Here is a 12,623-nt window from a genome sequence, read left to right as displayed (position 1 = left end):
ATGTATGACTCCAAATTGTTTTGCGTTCATTTGTTCTGATATTCCTCTGAATCTTAAATTGTTGACCGGTCTTCCAGGTCTATCAATTTGTTTTCCATGTCAGCCATTTTTTTTCCAGCACCAAATGCTCTTCTTTGTGGAATCTTTCCTTTTGTTCCAACCCGTTTAGTTTTTCTTCTATTCCTTGGATTAGTGTATTCAAAGTCTGCAGGTCTTTCCTAATAGCCAAAGTATTAATTTGGATTTCTTCTCTGTTTCCCAAATTGTGTGTCCAAGTGTAGATTGTCATATTAATTTCTTCCTCCTCTCGACTCTTGGTTTCCCTCAACCTGTCCTTTGTTAATGTCTACCTCTAATGGGTTATTTGAGAGGAGGGATTCCTCCAGGTTAGACTTATTCGTGGATTTGGTGAAAAAAAGAAATGAGTTTTTCTGGTTTGTTTTCAAGCTTTTCTTTTTTTTTTTTTCAGGTACTTGCCATTTTGCATCTTTTATCTAGCCATTTGTATTTTAATTTTGTTGTTCTTTTTCTGGAGCTTATATGATCTTGTTCTAATGCTATCTTTGTGGGTTTTTCTTTTTTGTGTCTTGCATGCCGTTTCGCACTACCTTGTTCCTGCTATTGTGAAGTATGTTTGATTCACTAATTAGAAGAATTTGGGGTGAAGTAAAGGATTACCTAAATAAAATTATAGGCAATCCACTGCCAGCTTATTTTTCCTTCTCTCTTTTTCTTTCCCTTCTCCTCCTCCCCTTTGTATGTGCTTCTAGGCAATTTTAGTGCAAGTTTCCCTACAGTTTAAGTTTTAGTAGATATATCTTTTTTGCGGTTGTAAACTAACCACTGTTGAAGGAGGAGGTGGCAGGAAAAGCGTTTTGAAGGAGGAGGTGGCATAAGAAGTTTCGGTGGAGGAGGTAGAAGTGGCAGGAGGGAAGTTTCGGAGGAGGGGATGGCAGAAGAGGAGTATCGGTGGAGGAGGTGGCAGGAGGGAAGTTTTGTAGGATGAGGTGGCAGGGGGGGAGTTTCAGAGGATAAGTTAGCAGGAGAGGAGTTTCGGAGTAGGAGGTGGCGGGAAAGGATTTTCAGAGGAGGAGATGGCAGGAAAGGAGCTTCAGAGGAGGTAGTGGCAGGAAAGGAGCTTCAGAGGAGGTAGTGGCAGGAGGGAGGTTCGGAGGAAGAGGCCGCAGGAGAGGAGTTTCGGAGTAGTTTTGATGTTTCTCAGGACTTTAGCACATATTCTTCTTTGTTCATAGGTTGCTGGAAATGCCGTGAAGAGAGCATCAGACAATCTGGTAAAGGCTGCACAGAAAGCTGCTGCTTTCCAGGATCACGATGAGACAGTGGTGGTGAAAGAGAAGATGGTGGGAGGAATTGCTCAGGTAAGATAGGATTCTATTGCTGAGAGGGGAAGTAATGCTCCATGGGGAAAATGTCCTTTGTTGAATGGTTAATACTATATGAAGGGAGAGGCTAAATAAGAAAAAAAAAACAGAAATTAAATGCTAAATCTGGAGAAAGGGCGCAAACCAATTTGAAAGGTAGCCCTTCTCCTATTGGCCGGCACTGACTTCCAGGCGGCCAGCGGAACTCTGCGGCTGGGAGGCTGACTCACAGTTCCAGGGCTTCATTGCTGTGCCCGGGTCGCTCTCTTCGGTGGATATCTCCACGCAGGTAGCACTGGAGCGAGCGGTCTTTGGGCAACCACCACCCCGGATAGTAATTATGCTCCTTTAGGAGTAGGTAGGGTGATCCCCCGCCGGAACATCCAGTACCCCAAAAGTGTCCCAACCAACCTCAGGAACCCGTTTGTGGGGATCCGGTGCGAAGACCACGCAAGGGAAGCGTCTCCTTTCCGTATACGAATATCCCCCTTGGTTGGCGTTCGTCTATACGAAATGGCGGCCACCCAGTAGAGCACTCATTAATTACTTCCCTTGCGGTTTTGCACGTAGAAGGCCATTAGGCCTGAATTTGTGGGAGGAGTTTGTTTTTCTATAAAATGCAATCTCCCCTGCTTACCTGCAGTTTTTTCGTTCGAGTGACAGCCGCTTCCGCTGTTTGTTCTGGTTACCGTAGCAACCAGCGCTTCAGCCCGTCCCGCCATATTTTTAGCATCAAGCATTTCACTGCAGCCTACGGCTCCACCGCTGGCCTCCGACCTTCGGCTACAATACCCTGCGGCTCCACTGCTGGCACTTGCCGTCTTCCCGACACGAGACTCTGCATGCATACGTATGTACACGTTTATTCCGACATTCGGGCCTAAAAACGCAGGGATTGGCTCCCTTCTGTTACATTTCGTTTTTGCATTCGCATTTATTTTGTGTAAATAATTCATACATTACATGTAGTTCTGTCATTCGGCTGTTTCAGTATATTTGTGCAGTTATTCATGAATCTCTCTTGTATTTGTACATGTTAATTTATACCCATGTTCAGTTCATTTCACATGTATTTTGTTCACTCACGAGTATCATTCAAGTATTATTTCATTCGTACGTTTGTCATCTCATTCAAATTTTTATTTTATTTTTTATCATTACCCGCTTCATTCGCATAGTCCAATATACTTGTTCCAATCAAGTAATTTGCATGCATTTGTTTAATATTACTCGTTAACTACAAGTTCTCTCTGTTCGGGTGTTCTTGTAAGAACACCTTGCAAAAGATTGTGTTTATTTCATGGTACGAATGCCTCCCCTGTTCTGTTGTCCTCTCCACCTGAACGCCGATTGCATAGTTGGTCAGGAAGTAGAACGGCACCGGTATAATCTTTACCGGGGTTCGTGTGAGTGCCTGGCCAGAAAGAGTTCCAAGCACTCAATGACCAAGTGCCACTGTCCACGTTCGGGAGGGGTAGCGTTCTTTACTTCCCTAGCGGTTTCACACTTAAGTAGCTGGTGTGAACATTCTAATAGGGGTACAGGGGGGTGGTCCTCGTTCGGGAAATGAACAAAGGTTGTTCGTATACAATAACATTCGAACGGATATTTGTTTTAATGTTCCGTTGAATCGTTCGCAGAGACCATTAGTTTGGGGGTGATAGGGAGCGCTTACAATTGGCTTAATGCCGCAGAGCATCCAGAGATATGTTGGGTGATCTCTGCGGTGTACTGAGTACCACGATCAGACACTATCTCCCGGGGAAATCCATGCGGGAAAAGATTTGCATCAGGGCCTCCACTACTGTTTCCGCATTGATGTTGGTCAGCACCACCGCCTCTGGGTATCTGGTAGTGTAGTCCACCACTGTCAAGATATATTTCTTGCCGGTGGGGCTAGGCTTGGCTAAGGGTCCCTCCAGGTCTACTGCTATCCTGCTAAACGGTTCCTCAATTACGGGGAGAGGGTGAAGTTAAGCCTTGCGGCGGTCTCCCCTCTTACATACCCTCTGGCAAGTATCGCAGGTCTGGCAATACCGCCGAATATCTTGGGAAATCCCATGCCAGTAGTAGTTTTGAGTAAGCCGGTATCAAGTTCGGCTCACTCCTAAATGCCCGGATAGCGGATGTCATGTGCTATCCGCAGCAGCTCCTGTCAGTACCTCTGGGGTCCCACTAACTGTCTAGGAAGGGAGGTGCGGCTGCTGGCCTGAAGAAGGGCCTGGACTGGACTGGTCTCTGCTGTCGGCGGGCATCCATGTATTCATCAGCCCGCTTTGGTGATGGAAGTTGGGTTGCGGTCCCTTACCCACTCCTGGATGTCTGGTCTCAGCTTTACTGAAAAATTGTTAGTTATAGTAGCTGGAGCAAGTCTTCCATGGTGCGGGCTTTGTGGGCTTGTACCCACCCAAGGGCAGCTCGATGTATTCAGCATGTGAGTCCTTGTTAGTCTTTTTAAGGTCTCTGAACCGCCTTTGGTATCTTCCCAAACAAAACTTAACTAAAACTACATGTCCTTACCTGAGGCAAATGATAGGCAGGGCTCAGGTTGCCAAATAAAATGATCAGCAACTCAAAACTGCAAATAAGCTGCGCCCTCCAGCATCTAATATCCTCTCAACCCTTCAGAGCTCTGAAAACATGTACCTTAAAAATGGTGTACATGACTTTTAGAGAAAGAACAAGATGCAAGCCCAGAGAGAATAACTAGCTGCAAGTACCAGTGCCAGGGAACTGCTGAGAGGGGTAAACTCATTACAACTACATGGTTATATTTTTGAAAATTAAATTACAGAAAAAACAATCTTAATTTGTTTCTTGCAGATCATTGCAGCACAAGAAGAAATGTTACGGAAAGAGCGAGAGCTGGAAGAGGCGCGGAAGAAGTTGGCCATGATCAGACAGCAGCAATATAAATTCCTTCCGTCCGAGCTGCGGGAGGACGGTCACAACTAACCTTTCCGCTCCCGTGTTATCTGGTCATCATTCCTAATCATCTTTTGCAACCCTGCTAATGGTTTGTCTTTAGCAGATGACGCTGGTGCTGTGTCTGGTTCTTCTGCTCCTTTGAGATGCTTCTGGTGCCTTATTGCCATTTTGCTAACTCTGAAGCAGTATTAATCTTCTGCTGCCCCACACAACTGTCACTTCCTGCTCTCAGTGGAATGCTCCTCCCCTGCTCCTTTCTGTTGCTTGTACTCTTGCCTCAAAGTGCCTGAAAACGTGCAACGCACAATCAAACTGTTACTCTCAGGCCTTGACTGCTTCTGTTAAATGTAATAAATAAAAAGGCCCGTTACATTTCTATTAAAATAAATATCTCTATTTTTATGTTGCATCATGTTGGGATTTTATAAGTTATAGGTTGGACCTGTGAGAGGTACTACTTATACCTTTCTACAAAGTGTTATCACCAATAAATATCTTCACCTTAACCTCTCCTCCCTCACTGTGCTTCTTTATAATACAGTTTTCTTTTTATGTATAATACACATGCTTTAGCTCTCTGTACAACATAGCTGCTAAAAGATTAATACTTGATCTATATAATAAACAGCCAATAGAAGAGGAATACTTTAGCTCACTTATAACACACAGGTGCTAGAATGTACATTGATCAGCCACATTAAAACCACTGACAGGTGATATGAATAACACCGATTATATTATTACAGTGGCACCTGTCACTAAATGGAATATATTAGACCGCAAGTCTTGAATTTCATGTGTTGGGAGCAGGAAACAGACGAAAGGATCTGGGTAACTTTGACATAGTTACATAGCTGAAAAGAGACTTGCGTCCATCAAGTTCAGTCTTCCTCACATTTGTATTTTGCGGTTAATCCAAAAGAAGGCAAAAAAACCCAGTTTGAAGCACTTCCAATTTTGCAACAAACTAGGAAAAAAATTCCTTCTTGACCCCAGAATGGCAGTCAGATTTATCCTTGGATCAAGCAGTTATTACCCTACATTGAAAGATTATATCCTTGAATATTCTGTTTTTGCAAGTATGCATCTAGCAGCTGCTTGAACATCTGTATGGACTCTGATAGAACCACTTCTTCAGGCAGAGAATTCCACATCATTATTGTTCTTACAGTAAAAAAAAAAAAAAAAAACTTTCCTTTGCCTTAGACACATTTGCTATAAGCAGAATATTTAAGCTCTCTATATAACACAGTAGAAAATAAATACTCTAGCATTTTTTAGAACACACAGCCACTAGAAGTGAAATACTTTACCTTGTTGGGTGATCTAAGGTTTTATATGTATGGAATATAGATTGAATAAAATCAGGTTGAATTCACATACACATACAGCCTTCACAGACCCTGTAGTTCTTGTTGTAAGCAGTGATATAAACACTTATGAACGGCAGATGACAAATAAAGAGATATTGCTTAAAATATATATATATATATACGTTTACTAATACAACAAAACAATACAATTATAATAATTTTGCTATACCATGAATGAGTCAATTACTATACTTGATAAGATTAACACAGCAGGGCGTACTGTGCGCTGCTATACTTACCTGGCACGGCATTCATCGGTGCTCCGATTCGTGGGTACTGCCTGACTGCGGCCAATCAGGCCCCCTGGCCCATGTGATCGTGATGTAATCAGAATCACATGGATGGAATAGCCTTCCAGGCTGCTGCCTGCAGGGGGACTGCCTGGGTTGTCACTGAAAAAAGTTATACAAATTGTTAAGCACATTGAAATAAATAATAAACATAATGACATTTGATATATATATTTATAGAAATAATTTGCAGTTCCCAAAAGAAAACAGATGGGAAATGCTGCCTGGTATAGAACAGAAAAAGGCCCTGGTACTAATAAAATACACGGTCAGTGAAAGCTTTACTGATCGGTCTGGTGATCACTTATACTCCCAGATATCAATGAAATTGGAGTAGAGAAAAGGCTATATTACAGTGTTTAGCCTCTCCTGTATTATTAATCATAATATTATATAATAGTTAGCTTATAAAAGGGAGATAGCAGGCACATCCTATATACATTATATACCAGTAGCAGCTGGAGTAACCAACATTATTAATTAAATCTAAAATAACTTAATATATCCCCCTTAGAGAATTGGTCATATATGTACCTGTTTTTCAACCCCTTAAGGACGTGGGTGTTCTATGCCGTCCTTGGAGACCTGGCTCTAAACGCCGGCAGGCGGCATAGAACGCCCAAGCCGTCCTATGTACTTTCCCAGTCACCGGCGATCGCGGTGTGGGGACTCACCTGGGAGCCGCCCAGGGAGTCCCTCTCCTTCCTATTGAGATTTCCCCAGAGTGGCTCATGATATTGAGGTCTGGAGACTGTTATGGCCACTCCAGAACCTTCACCTTTTTCTGCTGTAACCACTGGAGGGTCAACTTGAACTTGTGCCTCGGGTCATTGTTATGTTGAAAAGTCCAAGAGCGTCCCATGCGCAGCCTTCATGCAGAAGAATGCAAATTGTCTGCCAGTATTTTCTGATAACATGCTGCATACATATTGTCACCTATTTTCACAAGATTTCCCGTGCCTTTTAGAGCTCGCACGCCCCCAAAACATCACCATGCTTTACAGTGGGGATGGTATTCTTTTCACATTAGGCTTTGTTGACACCTCTCCAAACACTGCGCTTATGGTTGTGACCATAAAGCTCGTTTTTGGTGTCGTCACTCCAAATTACAGTGTGCCAGAAGCTGTGAGGCAATGTGTTGTCGCCCATATTGTATTTTTTTGTTGTGGCATTGTATTGTGCTCCTTGAAACAACCACACCATATTTTTCCAGAGCAGCCTGTATTTTTCCTGAGGTTACCTGTGGGGTTTTATTTGTATCCCGAACAATTCTTCTGGCAGTTGTAAAACCATAGAATGTGACGGCAGATAAGAACCAGTCGACCCATCTAGTCTGCCCAATTTTTTTAAATACTTTCATTAGTCCCTGGCCTTATCTTATAGTTAGGATAGCCTTATGCCTATCCCACACATGCTTAAACTCCTTTACTGTGTTACCCTCTACCACTTCAGCTGGAAGGCCATTCCATGCATCCACTACCCTCTCAGTAAAGTAATACTTCCTGATATTATTTTTAAACCTTTGTCCCTCTAATTTATGACTGTCCTCTTGTTGTGGTAGTTTTTCTTCTTTTAAATATAGTCTCCTCCTTTACTGTGTTGATTCCCTTTATGTATTTAAATGTTTCTATCATATCCCCCCTGTCTCATCTTTCCTCCAAGCTATACATGTTAAGATCCTTTAACCTTTCCTGGTAAGTTTTAGCCTGCAATCCATGAACCAGTTTGGTATTTAAATGTTTCTATCATATCCCCCCTGTCTCGTCTTTCCTCCAAGCTATACATGTTAAGATCCTTTAACCTTTCCTGGTAAGTTGTATCCTGCAATCCATGAACCAGTTTGGTAGCCCTTCTCTGAACTCTCTCTAAAGTATCAATATACTTCTGAAGATACGGTCTCCAGTACTGCGTACAATACTCCAAGTGAGGTCTCACCAGTGTTCTGTACAATGGCATAAGCACTTCCCTCTTTCTACTGCTAATTCCTCTCCCTATATAACCAAGCATTCTGCTAGCATTTCCAGCTGCTCTATTACATTGTCTGCCTACCTTTAAGTCATCAGAAATAATCACCCCTAAATCCCTTTCCTCAGATGTTGAGGTTAGGACTCGATCAAATATTCTGTACTCTGCCCTTTGGTTTTTACGTCCAAGATGCATTATCTTGGACTTATCCACATTAAATGTCAGTTGCCACAACTCTGACCATTTTTCTAGTTTACCTAAATTATTTGCCATTTGGCTTATCCCTCCTGGAACATCAACCCTGTTACATATCTTAGTATCATCCGCAAAAAGACATACCTTACCATCAAGACCTTCTGCAATATCACTAATAAAAATATCAAAGAGAATGGGTCCAAGTACAGATCCCTGAAGTACCCCACTGGTGACAAGCCCAAGCTTCGAATATACTCCATTGACTACAACCCTCTGTTGCCTGTCACTCAGCCACTGCCTTACCCATTCAACAACATTGGAATCCAAACTTAAAGATTGTAGTTTATTGATAAGCCTTCTATGTGCAACCGTGTCAAAAGCCTTACTGAAATCTAGGTAAGCAATGTCTACTGCACCACCCTGATCTATTATTTTAGTTACCCAATCAAAAAAATCAATAAGATTAGTTTGGCATGATCTCCCTGAAGTAAACCCATGTTGCCTCTGATCTTGAAATCCATGTGTTTTTAGATGTTCAACAATCCTATCCTTTAACATGGTTTCCATCACTTTCCCCACTACTGAAGTAAGGCTTACTGGCCTATATTTGCCGACTCCTCCCTATTACCTTTCTTGTGAATGGGCACAACATTCGCCAACTTCCAATCTTCTGGGACTACTCCTGTTAACAATGATTGGTTAAATAAATCTGTTAATGGTTTTGCTATTACACCACTAAGCTCTTTTAATAGCTTTGGGTGTATTCCATCAGGTCCCATTGACTTATTTGTCTTTACTTTTGACAGTTGAAATAGAACCTCTTCCTCTGTAAACTCACATGTAACAAATTACTCACTTGTCCTTTTTCCTAACCGAGGCCCCTTTACTTAATTTTCATCTGTAAATACTGAACAAAAATATTAATTGAGGCAGTCAGCTAGACCTTTGTCATCTTCTACATACCTTCCTTATTTTGTTTTTAATCTAACTAATCATTGTTTTACTTTTCTGTTCTCATTTATATATCTAAAAAATGTTTTGTCCCCCTTTTGTTTTTTTTATACTGACTGTGCTATTTTCTCTTCTGTGTGTGATTTGGAAGCTCTTATAACTTGCTTAGCCTCTTTCTGCCTAATCGTATAGATCATTCTGTCTTCCTCACTCTGGTTTTTTTTATAATTACTAAATGCTAACTTTTTGTTTTTTTACTATTTTGGTCACATCTGCGGAGTACCACAGTGATTTCTTGAATTTTTTGCTTTTACTGACAAGCCTAATGCAATTTTCTGTTGCCTTCAGTAGTGCAACTTTTAAATAATCCCATTTCTCTTGGACTCCATTTAAATTGCTCCAGTCTGATAATGACTCATTTACACATATTCTAATTTTAGAAAAGTCTGTTTTTCTAAAGTCTAAAACTTTTGTTTTTGTGTGGTGTGACTCGCACTGTTCTTATATTAAACCACACTGACTGATGATCACTGGATCTTAAACTTTCACCTACAGTAATATCTGATACCATTTGTTAACACTAAATCTAGTATGGCCTCCATACGAGTTGGCTCCTCAACGCCTTGTTTTAGAGACAATCCCAGTAAGGAGTTTAGAATATGTGTGCTCCTGGCACAAGCAGCTATTTTGGTTTTCCAATTCATGTCAGGAAGATTAAAGTCACCCATGATGATAACTTCCCCCTTCATTGTCATTTTAGCTATTTCTTCAACTAGTAGATTATCTAACTCTTCAATTTGTCCTGGGGGGCGTATAAATCACACCTAGTGGTGTTGTGCAGAGAGGCACTGAGGCTAGTGGTGTTGTGCAGAGAGGCACTGAGGCTAGTGGTGTTGTGCAGAGAGGCACTGAGGCTAGTGGTGTTGTGCAGAGAGGCACTGAGGCTAGTGGTGTTGTTGAGAGAGGCACTGAGGCTAGTGGTGTTGTTGAGAGAGGCACTGAGGCTAGTGGTGTTGTTGAGAGAGGCACTGAGGCTAGTGGTGTTGTTGAGAGAGGCACTGAGGCTAGTGGTGTTGTGGAGAGAAGCACTGAGGCTAGTGGTGTTGTGGAGAGAAGCACTGAGGCTAGTGGTGTTGTGGAGAGAGGCATTGAGGCTAGTGGTGTTGTGCAGAGAGGCTTGAAGACTATGGTGAGGCCTAATAGAAAGCAGTTGTTGTTGGGGGATTCCATCATAAGAGGTGTGGAGATGGACAATGGTGGTCTTGTGAGGTGTCTTCCCGGAGCTACTGCTCACAGAGACAGGAGACGTATCTGTAATATTGTTAAGCAAGCAAAGCAGGAAGGGGAATTGGATGTACTTGTCCATTTAGGGACAAATGACTTGGTTTGCAATGAGGTTTCAGAGGTTAAGGAAGTTTTTAGTGTTTTTGCCAATGATATACGGCAGGTTGCTTCCACACTGTCATTCTCTGAAGTTCTGCCTGTGCATAACACTCAGAACGACAGGCGGATGCGTATTAGGGACTTTAACTTGTGGCTTGGTGAATGGTGTCGGGAGCAAGGATTTGGCTTTATTGCTCATGGTAGCTCTGTTTGGAATGGAAATAAACTGTACAAAAAAGATGGTTTGCATCTTTCTCAAAAGGGAACAAATGTTCTCAGTGAGCAGTTCAGAGGTTTTGCTAGGATGTATTTAAACTAAGAGGTGGGCAAAAGGGTGATAAACCATCAATCCAATTGTCCCCCAAAACAAGGACAGAAGGTGCCTGTAGCAAGTGTGTTAAAAAATGATAAGCTTAGAGTCATGTCTACAAATGCTCGCAGTTTAGGGAATAAGATCCATGAACTTGTGGCAATAATGGCAACTGATAGTGTAGATTTAGTCGCTGTTACTGAGACATGGTATAATGAGAAAAATGACTGGGACATAGCAATACCAGGTTACTCTTTATATAGAAAAGACAGGGAAGGCAAGAAAGGGGGAGGGGTGGCCCTGTATGTAAAGGATAGCATAAAATCTAGCCTAATAAAGGTTAGTGAGGCGAACATAGAGTCCATTTGGGTTACGTTAGAATTTGGTAATCACACAGTAATTCGTGTAGGTGTGATTTATAGGCCCCCAGGACAAATTGAAGAGTTAGATAATCTACTAGTTTAAGAAATAGCTAAAATGACAATGAAGGGGGAAGTTATCATCATGGGTGACTTTAATCTTCCTGATGTGAATTGGAAAACAAAAATAGCTACTTGTGCCAGGAGCACACATATTCTAAACTCCCTACTGGGATTGTCTCTAAAACAAGTCGTTGAGGAGCCAACTCGTAAAGAGGCTATACTAGATTTAGTGTTAACAAATGGAGATTTGGTATCAGATATTACTGTAGGTGAAAGTTTAGGATCCCGTGATCATCAGTCAGTGTGGTTTACTATAAGAACAGTGACTGAGTCACACCACACAAAAACAAAAGTTTTAGACTTTAGAAAAACAGACTTTTCTAAAATTAGAATATGTGTAAAAGAGTCATTATTAGACTGGAGCAATTTAAATGGAGTCCAAAAGAAATGGGATTATTTAAAAGTTGCACTACTGAAGGCAACAGAAAATTGCATTAGGCTTGTCAGTAAAAGCAAAAAATTCAAGAAACCACTGTGGTACTCCGCAGATGTGGCCAAAATAGTAAAAAACAAGAAGTTAGCATTTAGTAGTTATAAAAAAAACCAGAGTGAGGAAGACAGAATGACCTATAAGATTAGGCAGAAAGAGGCTAAGCAGGTTATAAGAGCTTCCAAATCACACACAGAAGAGAAAATAGCACAGTCAGTAAAAAAGGGGGACAAAACTTTTTTTTAGATACATAAATGAGAAAAGAAAAGTAAAACAAGGATTAGTTAAATTAAAAACAAAAGAAGGAAGGTATGTAGATGAGGATAAAGGTCTAGCTGACTGCCTCAATGAATATTTTTGTTCGGTATTTACAGATGAAAATGAAGGAAAGTGACCTCAGTTAAGAAAAAGGATAAATGAGTCATTTATTACACGTGAGTTTACAGAGGAAGAGGTTCTATTTCAACTCTCAAAAGTAAAGACAAATAAGTCAATGGGACCTGATGGAATACACCCAAAGCTATTAAAAGAGCTTAGTGGTGTACTAACAAAACCATTAACAGATTTATTTAACCAATCATTGATAACAGGAGTAGTCCCAGAAGATTGGAAGTTAGCGAATGTTGTGCCCATTCACAAGAAAGGTAATAGGGAGGAGTCGGGCAACTATAGGCCAGTAAGCCTTACTTCAGTAGTGGGGAAAGTGATGGAAACCATGTTAAAGGATAGGATTGTTGAACATCTAAAAACACATGGATTTCAAGATCAGAGGCAACATGGGTTTACTTCAGGGAGATCATGCCAAACTAATCTTATTGATTTTTTTGATTGGGTAACTAAAATTATAGATCAGGGTGGTGCAGTAGACATTGCTTACCTAGATTTCAGTAAGGCTTTTGACACTGTTGCACATAGAAGGCTTATCAATAAACTA

The 12,623-nt window shown here is 41.3% G+C and overlaps 1 protein-coding gene across 2 annotated transcripts in view; it reads left to right on the top strand.

Annotated features, from left to right (window-relative positions):
• LOC134610544 (talin-1) overlaps window positions 1–4,816 on the top strand; it is a 180,134-nt gene extending 175,318 nt beyond the window's left edge. For both annotated transcript variants that reach the window (XM_063453511.1, XM_063453510.1), the window contains 2 exons: window positions 1,254–1,379; window positions 4,206–4,816. In XM_063453511.1, the coding sequence (XP_063309581.1) occupies window positions 1,254–1,379; window positions 4,206–4,337 (258 nt within the window). In that variant the 3' untranslated portion in view covers window positions 4,338–4,816. The remainder of the gene's footprint in view (window positions 1–1,253; window positions 1,380–4,205) is intronic.
• The last annotated feature ends 7,807 nt before the right edge of the window (window positions 4,817–12,623 follow it).

Source organism: Pelobates fuscus, chromosome 5 (genome assembly GCF_036172605.1).
Source record: "Pelobates fuscus isolate aPelFus1 chromosome 5, aPelFus1.pri, whole genome shotgun sequence".
NCBI classification, from domain to species: Eukaryota; Metazoa; Chordata; class Amphibia; order Anura; family Pelobatidae; genus Pelobates; species Pelobates fuscus.
Note: the sequence above shows the minus strand (reverse complement) of the source record. Positions and strands in the feature narration are given on the sequence as shown.